We start from the raw sequence: 17,523 nt of genomic DNA, 5'->3' as shown, positions 1-17,523 counted from the left end.
GTTACTGCCTTTGAGGTCTTGTTTTTTAATCTGTCCCCTAGCTCCTTAAATCCTGCTTGCAGGACCTCATCCCTCTTTCTACTTATGTTGATGGTACCAATGTGTACCATGATCTCTGTCTATTTGCCCTCCCCCTTTAGAATGCCCTGCAGCTGTTCAGTGACATCCTTAACCCTGGCACCAGGGAGGCAACGTACCATCCTGGAGTCACATCTACAGCTGCAGAAACGCCTGTCTGTTCCCCTTACTATTGAGTTTCCTACCACTATTTCTCTTCCCCTCTTTTTCCTCTCCCCCTGTGCAGCTGAGCCACTCACAGTGCCATGAGCGTGGCTGCACTCCCCAGAGGAACCGTCACTCTCACCGTTTTCCAACACAGAAAAACGGTTCTCGAGCGAGATACACCCTGGGGATTTCCTGACTACCTGCCTGACACCTTTCTTCTGACTGATGGTCACCTATTCCCTCTCTGTCTGCACTTCCGTAAGCTGTGGGGTAACCAAGTCTAAAAACATGCTATCCCCGAAACTCTCAGCCTCACGGATGCACCTCAGAGCCTCCAACTGCCGCTCAAGCTCCGAAACTCGGAGCTCAAGTAGCTGCAGCTGGTGGCACTTCCTGCACATGTAGTCAGTCAGAGCGCAAGGAGCCTCTAGGACTTCCCACATGTAGCAGGCGGTACATAACACGGGACTAAGCTGCCCTGCCATGCCTCTAGTTGAAAAATAAACAGTTACTTTAAGTTAAATACAGTAAAAAAAAGTTAAATTATTTATGTACTTTAAATAAAAACTAGAGTTCTTACCTTTCCTTAGCTTAATCTATTTTAAACTGGAGAAAAACTGAAGAAAAAAACTGGAGAAAAACACTTACCCACTACTCACCAATCAGATCTTACCTTTGTGCTGACGTCACTTTTTGAAGCTTCTCTGCACTCGCGCTGGTTTTGATCTCTTCACCGCTCTCTCATGCTGTCTTGTTATTTTCAACAAAAACTGACTGCAGGACACTCTTCCCAGACTGCTTCACCGTGATGCTGACTGCAGGACACTCTTCCCAGGCTGCTTCACAACGATGTTGACTGCAGGACACTCTTCCCAGACTGCTTCACCGCATTGCTGACTGCAGGACACTCTTCCCAGACTGCTTCACCGCGATGCTGACTGCAGGACACTCTTACCGGACTGCTTCACCGCGATGCTGACTGCAGGACGCTCTTCCCAGGCTGCTTCACAGCGATGTTGACTGCAGGACACTCTTCCCAGACTGCTTCACCACGATGCTGACTGCAGGACACTCTTGCCGGACTGCTTCACTGCGATGCTGACTGCAGGACACTCTTCCCGGACAGCTTCACCGCGATGCTGACTGCAGGACACTCTTACCGGACTGCTTCACTGCGATGCTGACTGCAGGACACTCTTCCTAGGCTGCTTCACCGCAACGCTGACTGCAGGACACTCTTCCCAAGCTACTTCATCACGATGCTGACTGCAGGACATTCTTCCCAGGCTGCTTCACCGCAATGCTGACTGCAGGACACTCTTCCCAGGCTGCTTCATCACGATGCTGACTGCAGGACATTCTTCTCAGACTGCTTCACCTCAATGCTGACTGCAGGACACTCTTCCCAGACTTCTTCACCGCGATGCTGACTGCACGACACCCCAGACTGCTTCACCGTGATGCTGACTGCAGGACACTCTTCCCAGGCTGCTTCACAACGATGTTGACTGCAGGACACTCTTCCCAGACTGCTTCACCGCGATGCTGACTGCAGGACACTCTTCCCAGACTGCTTCACCGCGATGCTGACTGCAGGACACTCTTCCCAGACTGCTTCACCGCGATGCTGACTGCAGGACACTCTTACCGGACTGCTTCACTGCGATGCTGACTGCAGGACGCTCTTCCCAGGCTGCTTCACAGCGATGTTGACTGCAGGACACTCTTCCCAGACTGCTGCACCGCGATGCTGACTGCAGGACACTCTTGCCGGACTGCTTCACCGCGATGCTGACTGCAGGACACTCTTCCTGGACAGCTTCACCGTGATGCTGACTGCAGGACACTCTTACCGGACTGCTTCACTGCGATGCTGACTGCAGGACACTCTTCCCAGGCTGCTTCACCGCAATGCTGACTGCAGGACACTCTTCCCAGGCTGCTTCATCACGATGCTGACGGCAGGACATTCTTCCCAGGCTGCTTCACCGCAATGCTGACTGCAGGACACTCTTCCCAGGCTGCTTCATCACGATGCTGACTGCAGGACATTCTTCCCTGACTGCTTCACCGCAATGCTGACTGCAGGACACTCTTCCCAGACTGCTTCACCGCGATGCTGACTGCAGGACACCCCAGACTGCTTCACCGTGATGCTGACTGCAGGACACTCTTCCCAGGCTGCTTCATTGCGACGCTGACTGCAGGACGCTCTTCCCACTACTTAAAAAATAAAGACTCACCAGCTATCCACTTCTCTTCTTCTATTGTCACATAGGGAGATTAATTGAAATGCTGCACTTACCATCAAAAAAAAATCACTGTTATAACATAGGAGAATGTGGCAGCTAATGAGATACAAAAAGCAATGAAGTACCAATGAGATAATCTGTTTTTTTAGTGATGTTTGTTGAGGGGCAATGGGGAGAATTCCCCTGCCCTTATTCAGATATTGCCAGGGGATCCTTTACATTCAACTAAGACGGATGATGAAGCCTTGGTTTCACTTCTCACCTGAAAGATGGTACCTGAAGCAGTGCAGCATTCCCTCAGTACTGGACCGATTTTGTGCTCATGCCTTTTGAGTGGGATTTGAACTCACCACCGTTTGACTCAGAGGAGTATGAGGTACCCACTGAGCCACAGCTGATATTGTGAGCAGAGAAATTAACCCAGGGAATCTGGTAGAAATGTATTGGTGAATTTTGCATATTGATCAATTCTGTTAAAAGATCAGGCAATTACCTCTTCAAAAGCATGTTCAAATCTCCAGAGCTGTAGACACTGTTCGAGTTTAAGCAGATGCTTTTCCCAAAAGCCGTCAAAAGCTGTTTCCATCTCATGCAACTGAGCAAGGAGCCTGTGTTCAGAAATAGAAGTGCAATAAGATAATAAATCTACCTCAAGTGACTCAGTCCCATTTACAGGGAATTTTTACAGCACAGAAACAGGCTATTCAACCTAACAGATCTGTGCTGGACATGAGCTTCCTTACTCCATTTAACCCCATTAAAAATCTTTCAATTCCTTTCCCGAAGATTGCTGAAAAGAGAGGCATGTTGCTGAAGTTTTTCATTCTGCACTCATCAGGACAAATGCAAGAATGCCAAAGTTCAAACGATCACCACAACTTATACTACAGGAGAAAAGAGTGTTGATTGGTTGGCAAGTTGCCATGGAGAAAACAACATATTTAACATTAATGAATCTCTATCTGAGATTAGCAAACCATTGTATATGATGGGTTTTATTGGATTTTCTTATTTCAAAGTATGAATTCAACAGAACATTCTCAGATTTCAACCACCACCAGGGAATGATCAAGAAAAAGTTTGACTGGATTATAAAGGTGAAGGGGTGATTTGATGAAGATATTCGAGATTTAAAAGGAGTTGGTAGGGCAGAGGGAAAGAAACATTTTCCACTGGTGGTGGAGTTTGGGACAAGGGTCGTAACCTTAAAATCAGAACCAGGTCTTTCAGGAAACAAAGTCAGGAAACATGCACAAAGCATGGCAGAAGTGCCAATTCATAGTTTTTATTCTCGGGGTGATCGATTTTTGCTAGGCAAGGGTATAAAAGGATATGGAACCATGACATATGGATGGACTTAGGATAAAGATTTGCCATGATCTCACTGAATGGTAGAACAGGCTAGAAGGGCTGAATGGCTTCCTGCTGTTCCTATGAATCCCTAACAAAACCTGAAAGCTCCTTGAGCCTGCTTTCCAAAGTGGATTCCCAGAGAGCGAGTGAAATTAAACCCATGGTCCTTTTAACCTCTCTTCACAGCACACCTTTTCACAGTTGCTCGATCTCCATCCTTCTCCATCGTACTCTGTGCGTTACTGTCAGGCTCCATGAGATTGGTCAGAAGCAGGTCACCCTCCTTTATTACCCTTTGAACGTCATTCTGTACAAGACAACAAGCAGCAGCTAACTCAGCGAGACGTCTGGACAGAAGTTTCAAACCATCATTACAAATCAACAACGACCTGCACTGAAATTATGCTTTTAACAAAACATCCCGGAGTTCTTCACGGGAGTGAATATCAGAAAAAACAACACTGAGCCACATAGCGAGGTAGACAGATGATCAAAAGCTTGGTCAAAGAGGTAGGTTTTAAGATGTAGGATTTAAAGGTGCATCAATACCAGGTGTTGTAAAAAAGGAACAAGCATTTTTCTAGGGCCTTTCATGACCTCAAGACATCCCAAAGTAATTTCCACACAATGATGCACTATGGAAATTCAGGTACTTTTGTAACGTAGGGAAACCTGTCAGCCAATCGGCACACAGCAAGTTCCCACAAACAGTAATGCGATAATGATCAGCTAATTTGTTTTTATATAACTATTGCCCAGGAGAACAGGAAACCCTGCCCCACCGCCCCCACCCCCGCTCCTATTCAAAATACTGGCCACGGAATCTTTTCCATTCACGTGAGAGAGCAAGAAGAGCTCTCAGTTTGAAGTTTCATTGGAAAGATGGCTCTCCGAAAGTGCAGCACTTCCGCAAAATAGGAAACGCTACAAATACATGACAGGTCCCTCAGCATCTGCAGAATCAACGGATTAATGATTTTCATGTAGCCTCTTTGAAAGAAATCAAGAGGACAAAATTCCACCAAGGATCCCCCCAGTTGCCTGCTATAATCTTAGCAAAAGATTTACACAAACAAACGTCAGAAAAACAGCGTGTGAGTCATTTCTGGGATTTGCTAATCTGTGATATACCAAATGAATTGGAGAGTCACAGAATCTCACAGTACAGCAGGCAGCCATTGGGTGCAGCACTCCCACAGGTCATCTGATAATTGTCATAATGCTGTTTGTGGGAGCTTGCTGTGCACAAATTAGCCATAATGTTTCCTACATTGCATTTCAGAAGTACTCCACTGGCTTCGGGAACATCCTGATGTCATGAAAGGTGCTGTAGGAATACAAGTCTCTTACTCTCTTTTGCACAAGTCTTTTTTTTTTGCAAAAATATACTTTATTCATAAAATATCTTCAATCACATTCCAAACCATTCCAAAAACACCATTTCAAGGGTACAATCCGGTTCAACTTTTACAAAATGTATCACCAGGTGCATCAGTACAAACAATATTACAATCGTTTACAGCCTTTCATTTTGAGCTGTACAGCCCGAGGGGGTTTAAACAGTTCCCAGTCCCTCGGTGCGCTGTGGCAGAAAGGTCTTAGACAGCGACCCTTCCCCATTGCGCCTTTGCGGCAGCTGCCCCAAGCTTTAGTGCGTCCCTCAGCACGTAGTCCTGGACTTTGGAATGTGCCAGTCTGCAACACTCGGTCGGGGACAACTCTTTGCGCTGGAAGACCAACAAGTTTCGGGCAGACCAAAGTGCGTCTTTCACCGAGTTGATGATCCTCCAGCTGCAGTTGATGTTTGTCTCGGTGTGTGTCCCTGGGAACAGCCCGTAGAGCACAGAGTCCTGTGTCACAGAACTGCTCGGGATGAACCTCGACAGCAACCACTGCATCTCTCTCCAGACCTTCTTTGCAAAGGCACAATCCACAAGGAGGTGAACAACGGTCTCTTCCCCACCACAGCCACCTCGAGGGCAACGTGCAGAGGGGGTGAGACTCCTGGCGTGTAGGAAGGATCTGACGGGGAGGGCCTTTCTCACCACCAGCCAAGCCACATCTTGGTGCTTGTTGGAAAGTTCTGGCGATGAGGCATTCTGCCAAATGACTTTGACAGTCTGCTCGGGGAACCATCCCACAGGGTCCACCCTCTCCTTATCCCTCAGGGCCTCTAAGACGTTATGTGCTGACCACTGCCTGATGGACTTGTGGTCAAAGGTGTTTTTCTGCAAAAATTTTTCCACCAGGGACAGGTGGTACGGCACGGTCCAACTACTTGGAGCGTTCCGCGGCAGCGTGGCCAGACCCATCCTTCGCAACACCGGGGACAGGTAGAACCTCAGCACGTAGTGACACTTGGTGTTTGCGTACTGAGGGTCTACACACCGCTTGATGCAGCCACACACAAAGGTGGCCATCAGTATGAGGGCGATGTTGGGCACGTTTTTTCCCTCTTTATCTAGAGGCTTGTACATCGTGTCCCTGCGGACACGATCCATTTTTGACGTCCAGATAAAGCGGAAGATGGCTCGGGTGATCGCCATCGCGCAGGAGTCTGGAATGGGCCAGACCTGCGCCACGTACAGCAACAGCGAGAGTGCCTCACACCTGATGACCAGGTTCTTACCCACAATGGAGAGGGAGCGTCGCTCCCACATGCCCAGTTTCCTTTTCACCATAGACACTCACTCCTTCCAGTTTCTAACGCATGCCCTGGTCCCTCCGAACCATATCCCCGGCACCTTCAGGCTGTCAGCCCTGACAGTGAAGGGGACAAAGGATCGGTCAGCCCAGTTCCCAAAGAACATGGCCTCGCTCTTCCCACGATTTACCTTGGTTCCCGAGGCCAGTTCGAACTGGTCGCAGATGTGGATCAGTCTGCGCACCGACAGCGGATCCGAGCAGAAGACGGCGACATCGTCCATGTACAGGGAGGCTTTTACCTGAGTGCCTCCACTGCCTGGGATCGTCACTCCTCTTATGCCCGGATCCTTCCTGATGGACTCGGCAAAGGGTTCTATGCAACACACGAAAAGAACAGGCGAGAGAGGACAGCCCTGCCTGACTCCAGATTTAATCGGAAAGCTATCTGTTTCCCACCCATTGATTGAGACTGCGCTACTGATGTTAGTGTAGAGCAGTTGGATCCAATTTCGAATTCCCTCCCCAAACCCCATTTTGGAGAGCACATCCACCTTGTAGGTGTGCGATATTCTGTCAAAGGCCTTCTCCTGATCCAAGCTGATGAGGCAGGTATCCACACCCCTGTCCTGTACATAGGCAATCGTATCCCTGAGCAGCGCCAGGCTGTCAGAGATCTTCCTGCCCAGCACAGTGCAGGTCTGGTCAGGGTGAATCACCAATTCCAGAGCGGATTTGACCCGATTGGCGATGACCTTGGACAGAATCTTATAGTCCACATTCAACAGTGAAATGGGTCGCCAATTTCTAATTTCCCCCCTTCCCCCCTTGTGCTTGTAGATGAGGGTGATGATGCCTTTCCTCATGGATTCTGACATACTACCGGCCAGGAGCATACTCTCGTACACTCCTAGCAGGTCTGGGCCGATCAAGTCCCACAGAGCCGAATACAACTCCGCCGGCAAGCCGTCGCTTCCGGGGGTTTTACTCTTCTCGAAGGACTCGAGGGCCTTAGTCAGTTCATCAGGAGTTAGCGGTTTGTCCAGGCTCTCCCGCGTACTGTCGTCTAAGACCTCCGTAATAGAGGACAGGAAGGACTGGGAGGCCGTGCTGTCCGTGGGCTTCACGTCATACAATCCGGCATAAAAGGATTTGCTGATCCTCAAAATGTCGGACCGTGATGACTTTACTGAGCCGTCTTCTTCCTTCAGGCTGCTGATCACAGAGCGCTCTCTGTGTACCTTTTGGAAGAAGAAATGTGAGCACGTCTCATCCTGCTCCACGGAGCGGACTCTGGAACGGAAGATGATCTTGGAGGCCTCCGAGGCAAAGTGCGAGGTTTGCTGGCTCTTCACCTCTTGGAGCTCCTCCTTGACATCGACCCCCATCGACTGCAGCCGGAGCAGATTCTGCATGTTTTTCTGGAGTCGGGACATTTCCCTCTGTTCCTTTCTAGCTTTCTGGGTGCCTTTGAGGACGAAAAACCTCTTGATGTTTCCCTTGATCGCTTCCCACCAGTGTGTCAGGGACTCAAAGAGGGGTTTCACGGTTCTCCAACCTTTGTAACTCCTCTTGAGCTTCTCAATGTTCTCTGGGGTCAGCAGTTGCACATTTAGCTTCCATGCCCCCCTGCCCACCCTCAGGTCCTTCTCCAAGTGGCAGTCCGCCAGTAGGAGGCAGTGGCAGGGCACAAGTCCTGGACCATCTGTATTAGAGGCACGAGTGCCACGAATTAAGCCAAGCTTGCCTTTTGGCTGAGGGGGCTTCACAAGTTTGCCTCCCTTTGCGTAGAGTGACATCAAGTCTTCGCTCAGGAACAGGCCATTTTCCAATCGGTCTGTGTTAGTGTTTATGTTCCACTAAAACTTCCCTTCACCTCTCTTTACTGCAACCTATCAGCACATCCATCTATTCCGTTCTCCCTCATATGCAAATCAGACTTCCCCTTAATCCTGCAATGAATGAGTGCTCTGTATTTTTAACAGGTAAACACTGTAGCATTCACACTGAGCTTACCTTCAGCTGATTGTATTTTTCAGTTCTTGCAATAAGTAAGTCCTCTACAGAATGTAAATCATCAGGCAGTTCAGCCTCAGCCAGATCTGTTCCAAATGCCTGCAGCATCTGGGCAATCTCCTTCACCATTACAGCAAAGCTCTCGATGGCCTGCGCACAAGAACACCAATACATGAATGAAGATAACGCAGTGTTAGACACAGTTTTCGACTGAATATTGAAATCCCTTCTCCCGAAAAACCCAACTCCTTTATAAACATGCCAGAGCTTCTGCCCTGAGAGCCAAGGTGGGATCTTCCACATTTGATGCTGGCTGAAGGTGTGGGGAGGGAGACACCATTAAAACGCAATCAAGATTTTCCAAGTTATTCAGAAAAGCAGCTTGCGCTGTAAAGCTGGGTTTGGCTCTGATGCAGAGGCAGAAGGAAGACATGCATGAGAAAAAAATATTCCACCAATTAGGTTTCACCAAAATCTTCAATTTATTCAAACAATGATTGCAATCACTGTTTCACTGGAGTCACTCAGCACGGTTGCCAACTCTGGTTGGATGGATTCCTGGAGGTTTCATCACATGACCTCCTGCCTCCAACTCAGTCAAAAAAAAATCCCCCCTCCAATATGTTTATAACTGATACACAAGAGTTCAAGTAACTGAAAAACATTTTTCACGTCTCAAGGCTTCCTCTTCCCTTAGTTTTCTTACAGCAGTATCCCGGAGATTGATCTTTGGCTTGAGGAGGCTCCAGAGCAGTTTTGGAGGTTTAGCAGCCAGTGGAGAGGTCACGGCTTTCGCTGTTGTTTCTTAAACTGTGGCCATGAAAGTGGGAGAGCTGGTGAGCAAATACACAATGGGTTTGTCTGTAAAACCCACTCTCTGCTTCTTTAGCTGAGGTGTTAGTGACAACTTGTATTTATTTTGAGCCCATATGCAGAGAAACATTTCGCAAAGGAGTTAAGAATAATCGGCATCAAGCCAACGGAGCAGCAATTAGAAGTGGAAATGTATGGAACTTGTTGACACATGGAAAGGTCGAAGCAGATTGTATTGATACATTTAAAAGGAGCTTTGATGCAAGCACAAGGGAAAGGCAATAGAGGGATGCTGAAGTAGAGTGAGAAGAAGTACATAGTGGGAGAAAGTTCATGTGGTGCATACATTCTTGCTTAGGCCAGTCTATGACCAGCATGGCCTGCTTCTGTGCTTTAATCTCTCAGATTTAACATATGGAATGTCAGGGTTGGGCCTGTTCAATCGAACAACGACCTGCTGCAATATTTAGTCAATGCCTTACACTGCCTGAAAAGGCAGAGGTTTAAGGAGTGAATTCCAGAGCTTAGGACCCAGGCAGCTGAAGGGAGGGGGAACGTGGAGAGTGGAGCGGGAGAGGGTTACAGAGTAAGAACCGGAAGGGATTAAAGATCCCTTTAAAATTAAATTAGATTAAAGAGGATGAGAATTTTAAAATTGAGGAATTGGTCCCCTTGGTTTGCCAGGGCAGGGCTAACAGCAGAGATTATAGAGGCTGGAGGGAGGGAGAATGCTTAGGGGGGGGCACTGAAATAAACCCATATAAAGCAAAGAGGAGGATTTCAGCAGCAGAGGGCAGGGTGAAAACAACTATTACAGGGAGTTTTGGTGATGAAGGCAGTACTGGTCTGGAGGCTCAACTCAGAATCAAACAGGAGGCGACGGTCTGGTTCACCCTGAGACAGTGAGCGGTGTGGGGGGGGATAGGAGTGAGTCAATGGTGAGAGTACAGAGTTTGTGCCAGCGGCTGAAGACAACAGCTTTGGTCTTTCCAGTAATTAGCTGGATCGGTGGATCTGGCAGTGGTGAGGCAGTTGGAGGTGGGTCTGGGGTGGGGTTGATGGGGTGGGGAGCTCAGCGCAAAGTAGAAGCTGACCCCAGCTCTGCAGATAGTGTCCTTTCCAGTCACAACCCCAACTGCCCTCATTCAGCTCTGGTACAAATTGCTGGTGTTCTGAGCAAGGATTTATACCCAGTGAGGAAATTTCCTTGGATACAGAAAATCCAGTGATTTACAGAGGCCAACTCCTGCTAATGGTGAGCTTGGACCAAACCCGCAAAAGATTGTTACTTCAGCATTGTACCTCAACACCCAGCAAGACCAGCACTCAGAGTTTTCTTTCGCAGAACAGAGATAAACCATGTTGACAACCTTCCTGTTTCGATGTCATGCTCGATCATGTGTCACAGAAAATTTACAATAGAAGAGGCCATTCAGCCCATCACGTCCATTCCAGTTGACGAAGAGCTACCCAGCCTAATCCCACCTTCCTCCTTCAGTACAGGTCATAGTCCTTCAATTACTCTTCAAACTGTGGTGAGAGTTACTGTCTCTACCACCCTTTCAACCTGAATGTTCCAGGTCCCTACCACCCTCTGGGTGAAAAAAAAATGTTCCTTCATTTCCCCTCTAGTCCTCCTTTCAATTATGTTAAATCTAAGCTCTTTGGTTTTTGACCCCTCTGCTAAGGTAAATAGGTCTATTTATTCTATCTTGGCCCCCTCATAATTTTAATTAAGTCACCCACCCCCTCAGCCTCCTCTCAAAGAACTCCAGCATATCCAATCTTTCTTCATAGCTAAAATTTTCCTGTCCAGGCAACATCCTTGTGAATCTCCTCTGCACCCTCTCCGGTGCAACCACATCCTTCCCATAGTGTGGTGACCAGTTCTGTACGCAGTACTCAAGCTGTGATCTCACTAATGTTGTACACAGTTCTATCATAACCTCTCTGCTCTTATATTATGTGCCTCGTATGAACAATATCTCCAGAATCTTGGGAAGAGTAAATGATCCTGATTCAGAAACCCAGCAAATCCACAGGGAGGGCGGATACTTAGCCCCTCTGTACAACAACACTCACCCTATGATCCCCAGTGGACCACTGCTTTCTGACACGGTGATTAAGTCCTAGTCAAACTCATGATGTAGAGCTGAACTATACAATAAAAATTATCACTAGACACTTTTATTATCACCTTGGCTGCCTGCGTTTGCAAACATCGCACCATCACCCCTACACTGCGAATACGCAATCTCCAGGGTATACAATCATTACATCAGCAAAGACTTGTCAATTCAGATTGACTTCACCAACCTATCATCAACTTATCTCAAATCTTGACAGCCATTTTGAACAGCCATAGAGCCCTTCAGCGACCACCCCTCGGTCTTGATGGCCAATGGTATAAATCTTGGAAGAACTGCGACATATAAAATGGATCCTGTATAGAGGATCCCACGGTACAGTGTGAAAGATGAAAAATCCCTCACAAACAGTAGACAACCACTAACTACCTCAGAGCCAGTCATAATAGAGGCTGCCACCTTCTCCATGTGTGGAAGATTGAAGCATCCTCATCATGTAAGAACATAGGTCCTAGGAGCAGGAGCAAGAGGAGGTCATTCGGTATCTTGAACCTGCTCCACCATCCGATACAATCATGGCTGATGTGGTTGTGGTCTCAACTCCACTTTCCTGTCTGCCTCCCAAAACCCTTGACTCCCTTGTCTATCAAAAATCTGTCTAACTCAGCCTTGAATAAATTCAATGACCCAGCCTCCAGTGCTGAGTGACTGCGGAGCTTCTAATCAGGTCCAGGAGCACATCATCGAACGCTGCCCTCGAAGGGAATTCACAGGCCTACAAGAAATCCATCTTGTTACACTGGTAGATTTGGCTTGGATATCTGGATAATATGGGTGGCGTAGTGTCTGTGGATAGTAATCCAGAGGCCCAGGCTAATGCTTTGGGGAACAGGTTCAAATCCCAACATGGAAGCTGATGGAAGTTAAATTCAACAATAAATTTGGAATTATAAAGCTAGCTTCAGTTATGGTTACCATGAAACAATTGTTGTAAAAGCCCAGCTAGTTCACTAATGTCTTTTAGGGAAGGAAATCTGCTGTGGTTATCTGGCCTGGCCTACACGCGACTGCAGACTTTTGACTGCCTTCTGAAATGACTTAGCAAGCCAATCAGTTCAAGGGCAGTTAGGGATGGATAAAAAATGTGGGCCTTGTCAGCAAAGCACACATCTCAAGAAAGAGAAAAAAAGAAACCGATATTGAGAATTGATTTGTGTTTTGCTAGTGTGATTCAAAAGAAGATGCAGGTTGCAGCAAACTAAAACTACCCTTTTCAAACCTTCGTTGAAATTCAAAAAGGATGAACCAGCGAGGTACAGAATATAAACAGGCAGAGAAGTGAGCTTTAATGGATTGGATTTCCAGGGTTTAGAGGCTGAACGATACATACGGTTTCACTGTTAGTGAGCATTGCTCGTGAACACTAAAGAAACAAACAAGAACCACTGAGCTTTCTTCATAGAACCACACAATAAAACAGATAATGCCACAGAATTCTCGCTGTGGTTAGTTTCTGAGATTAGAATAGCGGAAGTTGCTGGCTCATTGCAGGTATCAGCCTCCGATTAATTATGCACCATTGTTCTGTGCTGTTCAGCCTAATGTTAAGCATTATGGCAGAAATGTGGGTCAGCGAGACCTCGCATCTATTCACATCTGTCTGCTTTGGCAGGACTGAAGTCTGTTGATAAATAATGTAATTTATATTGTGATACTCCAAAGACTTATAAATTTATAATCATTATTTTGGAGTAAACAGAAAGCGGCTGCATTTATGGTCATGATTGAGATTGCCTGCCCAAAAAAACTTCAATACAAGGAAGCCCAACATCACACCACAATGCACAAGTGTTTATTTCCTGAAGTTGCACTCCCGGCCTTGCCGGCTGAGAACACGCACAAATTCCGGCGAGGTTCTAAACTGGGAGCAGGATTTCATAAATCCTTAACTTTGTAAACCTGCAGGTTAGTGCAGGTGATACTGAAACATTCATATCCTCAGACCAGTTAAAATTATATAGTGTCCCCTTTTCTGATTACAGGTTTAAAACTGTTGTCATGTACAAACCCAATCACATGATATTCCTTCATTTTAACCCATTCGTTTGAAATCAATGGGGCCACTGTTAGAATCGTGGGGAGAGAAAGTTTTGTCGCATAAACACCACCAGTAACAAGCCTTTAGAATTACTGCACGCACAAAAACGTAAAATAATTCAAGAGATTAAGAGTCAGGAGTTTCATGAATCACCACGGAAACCGTCAGTCATGATTTAATCTCCTTAAATCCAACACCAGTATGTATCTATGCTGTTCACTTCAAATACTCCCTGTGGTAGTAAGTTTCACTTTCTCATCACTTTCTGGGTAAATGTATTAGTAACTATCTTATATTTGTGGACCCCAGTTCTCTACACCTACCCTGTCAAATGGCAGTGTTGAGGCAGTGTTTTGCTGAAGCTAATACATTCATCATGTGTCAATCACAGTGTAGCCATACTTACAGTGCGGAACAGGATCCACTCATTGTGGCAGTAGTCAAGGGTGCCTCCAAACTCATGAGTCAGATGGGTTTCATCGATGTACTTCAACAACTCTGTGACCGAATTCAGCATAACAACCTGCAGGAAAAGCAAAGGGAATCATCCCAGCCATTTCAGAAAGGAGATTTCACCTTCAGCAAGGAATGTAGAAAGGTGATACAAAGATAAACTGCGCATTTCTTAAGCAGTTCTCATGATGGCAGGACACCCCCAAGCGATTCACAGCTGTTAATGTAACACTTGAGGTGTAGTCACTGTGTAGTGTACGAGATGCACTGAAGTTAATGGGAAGGCAGTCCAGCACATTAATAACACAGACAAATTACAACTCTGATTACATTTGCCTGGAAAGCGCTTTGGCTATCATGATGTCAGGAAAGATGCTAAAGAAATACAAGTTTGTTGATTAAAGACGAGGAAAGAAAGAGAAAAAGGAGAGATAGAGAGAGAGAGGAAGAGAGATATAGAAAGAGGGAGCGACACCGAGAGAGGGGGGTGGCGAGTAGGGGCACTGGGGGGTGGGAGGTGGGGGAGTGACACGGAGAGCACAGGGAGGGAGGGCACGAGGAGTGGCGGGGGAAGGGACACAGAGAGGGGTGGGAGAGAGACACGGAGAGGGCAGAGAGACATGGAGAGGGCAGAGAGACACGTAGAGGGCAGAGAGACACGGAGAGGACAGAGAGACACGGAGAGGGCAGAGAGACACGGAGAGGGCAGAGAGACACTGAGAGGGCAGAGAGACATGGAGAGGGAGAGAGACATGGAGAGGGCAGAGACACGGAGAGGGGAGAGAGACACGGAGAGGGCAGAGAGACACGGAGAGGGCAGAGAGACATGGAGAGGTCAGAGAGACACAGAGAGGGAGAGAAAAACACGGAGAGGGAGAGAGAAACAGAGAAAGGGAGAGACAGAGTGTGAGAGGCACAAAGAGAAGTAAAGCCGCGGAGAGAGGGAGAGAGACAGCAAGAGACTGAGAGTCACAGAAACAGGGATTGAGAAGAGACAGGGGAGGAGAGGGAGAGAGAGAGAAACATAGAGGCTGACACAGAGAGCCACAAAGGCGTGAAGAGACACCAGGAGGTAGAGGGAAGACTCTTACTGGTAATTTCAGGATAAAGTCGTCCTGATTGAATCGGAAGCTGATATCGGAGATGGTGCGTTGGAAGAACCCAGTCGGCCGCAGTACCAGGACCAGCTGCAGGTTTTCTGGACATGTGGCCTGGAGGGAACAAAATGTAAAAGGTTAATTTCTTGCACAACTTTCAGAGTATCTGACAATTCAGAGCAAATTCCTGGGGCGTGTCCTTACTGGGATGAGAGGGCGGTGGGCAGGCTTGCCGGAGCACAGGAAGGTTAAACAACAAGTGGATTCCACAGCTCACAACCCTACCCAGCAAAGTTCCACACTGACGCGTTTGCCCATATTCACACTAAAACTCCACAAGTCAAAAAAAACTGCTTTACACTCATTCACGGGATGTGGGCGTCGCTGGCTAGATCAGCATTTGTTGCCCATCCTCAATCACTCCTTGAGAAGATGGTGGTGAGCTGTCTTCTTGAATCACTGTGGTCCATGTGGTGTTAGGGGGGAGTTCCAGGACTTCGACCCAGTGACAGTGAAGGAACAGCGATCTATGCAAGTCAGGATGGTGAGTGGCTTGGAGGGGAATTTGCAGGTGGTGGTGTTCCCATGTGTCAGCTGCCCTTGTTCTTCCAGTGGTAGAGTTCACGGGTTTGGAAGGTGCTGCTGAAGGAGCCTTGGTGAGTTGTTGCAATGCACCGTGTAGACGGTACACACTGCTGCTTCTGGGTGTCAGTGGTGGAGAAATGGCACATTTGAGGTGGGGGATGGGGTGTCCATCAAATGGCCTCCTTCATCCAGATGGTGTCACATTTCTTAAGTGTTGTTGGAGCTTCACTGAACCAGGCAGTTTACTGCAGCATCGACAGTGCGGTTAATCTGCCCGGCAATATTAATGTATAAATAACTTGGCAATTTGTGGTGAGGGACAAGAACACAAGAGTTGTGAATTACCATAAGTTGCTGAATGATTTGTGCAGCTTCACTGTTAGCTTCACAAACACACAGGTCACCCTTAACCTCCCCCCGAGTTTCAAGAAATTGATGAAGTTGTGTCATAAATACAAATTAAACAGTTCCAAGATGTTCAGGGTCGATATTTTATGCAGTAAGGGTCCTTTTAGTGATGCAATTCATGGTCTAAATATGGAACTCAACTTCTCAGGCCCAGAAAGGAAACAACTGAAACAGTGAAGTCTCATTGCTGCAGCTAGAAAATTGTTCCTAAAGATTCTTTTAATAGAAATTTTAAATCAGTTTTTAATTTTTTTGTGTTTTTATTTATCTCAATCCAATCTTTATTTCCCTCTCTCTGTTTCTTTCTGACCTGTTTTGACATTAATTCACCCGATTTCCTCCTCCATTGATTCCTCGGTTTCTTTCTCAGTCCTTAGATCTCATTGGTGAAGGATTTAGGCTGCAGGGGCCATTGTTCACCATGGCCCCAGGTGCCCCATTGTCCTCACTGCACGGCTATCAGCTCACGCTCAAGCCCAAGGAGCTCATGATCTCTGGATCAATTTCAGTCTGACTGAGGTTGTGCACCCCACTGCACTCTCACCGAACTTATCCTTCCTGTATGGTCTGTTGGGCAAACTTTCACTCAACTGATTTTAAACATGCAACAGGAGGAAATAACCGCATCGAACGCATCACCGAGCTGGTGTGATGTGTATGGTGTCCTGATTCCATGCAAAGACAAACCATATGTGTTTTAAGAAGTTGTTAAGAAAGCTGTTTGGGATCCAGACTGGGTGCTTTGGGATGAAATTTCCCCACAAGTTTTCCATTTCCAGCAGAAACCGTAGACATTTCTCGGAGTTTCTGTCGATCTTCATTCAAAGTTACGGTATGATATCAGAGGGCCTGGGAGCTGTGATCAGGGGATCATGGGGGCTGCTGTGTTTGAGCCCACTCTCTGGGCCCCTGCTTCCTGCATGTCTGGCCCTACCTCGGGGCACTTAGATACATCCCCTGCAAAGGTGCAGGGGGTAAGAGGGATAAGGTTGGCAGTGGGGGGGGCGGGGAAGGTGGGAGGCAAGCCAATGATTTAGATGGCTTATGATGAGAGCACTTTACTCTCAATGAAGTGCTTCTGAAATGTGGTCACAGTTGTAATGGAGGTAACACGGGAGCCAATTTGAGCAGGGAAAGACCCCCAACAGCAGCAATATAATTTGGGTTGAGCAACAAATATCAGTCCAGGACATTGGGGAGAACTCCCTCCGATCTTCTCTGCACAGTGGGCACGCATTTGTTTTACACCCGGTTTATCCAGCTGAGAGTGCAGAAAGAGCTTCAGTTTAACATCTCAACCAAAAGGTGGAACACCTGACAACAGTGCAGCACTCCCTCAGTATTGCATCGGAGCGTCAGCCTGGATCCTGCGCTTTAGTTTCTGGTGTGGGATTGTGAACTCACAACCTTCTGACTCAGGGGGGAGTGGGCGCTACCAACTGAGCCACGAATGACCCCCAGCGCTGCAGAAACCAAGTCTGACTCAATGTTAA

The 17,523-nt window shown here is 47.3% G+C and overlaps 1 protein-coding gene across 2 annotated transcripts in view; it reads right to left on the bottom strand.

Moving 5' to 3' along the window:
• The window catches only part of mcf2a (MCF.2 cell line derived transforming sequence a), a 196,748-nt gene that overhangs the window by 84,262 nt on the left and 94,963 nt on the right, over positions 1-17,523 (bottom strand). For both annotated transcript variants that reach the window (XM_078547702.1, XM_078547703.1), the window contains exons 5-9: positions 15,032-15,151; positions 13,894-14,010; positions 8,490-8,639; positions 4,022-4,137; positions 2,971-3,085 (exon numbers count right to left, since the gene is read on the bottom strand). In XM_078547702.1, the coding sequence (XP_078403828.1) occupies positions 2,971-3,085; positions 4,022-4,137; positions 8,490-8,639; positions 13,894-14,010; positions 15,032-15,151 (618 nt within the window). The remainder of the gene's footprint in view (positions 1-2,970; positions 3,086-4,021; positions 4,138-8,489; positions 8,640-13,893; positions 14,011-15,031; positions 15,152-17,523) is intronic.

This window comes from Cetorhinus maximus, chromosome 8, assembly GCF_964194155.1.
Source record: "Cetorhinus maximus chromosome 8, sCetMax3.hap1.1, whole genome shotgun sequence".
NCBI classification, from domain to species: domain Eukaryota; kingdom Metazoa; phylum Chordata; class Chondrichthyes; order Lamniformes; family Cetorhinidae; genus Cetorhinus; species Cetorhinus maximus.
The sequence above is the reverse complement of the archived record's forward strand: the minus strand, read 5'-3'. Positions and strand labels throughout refer to the sequence as shown.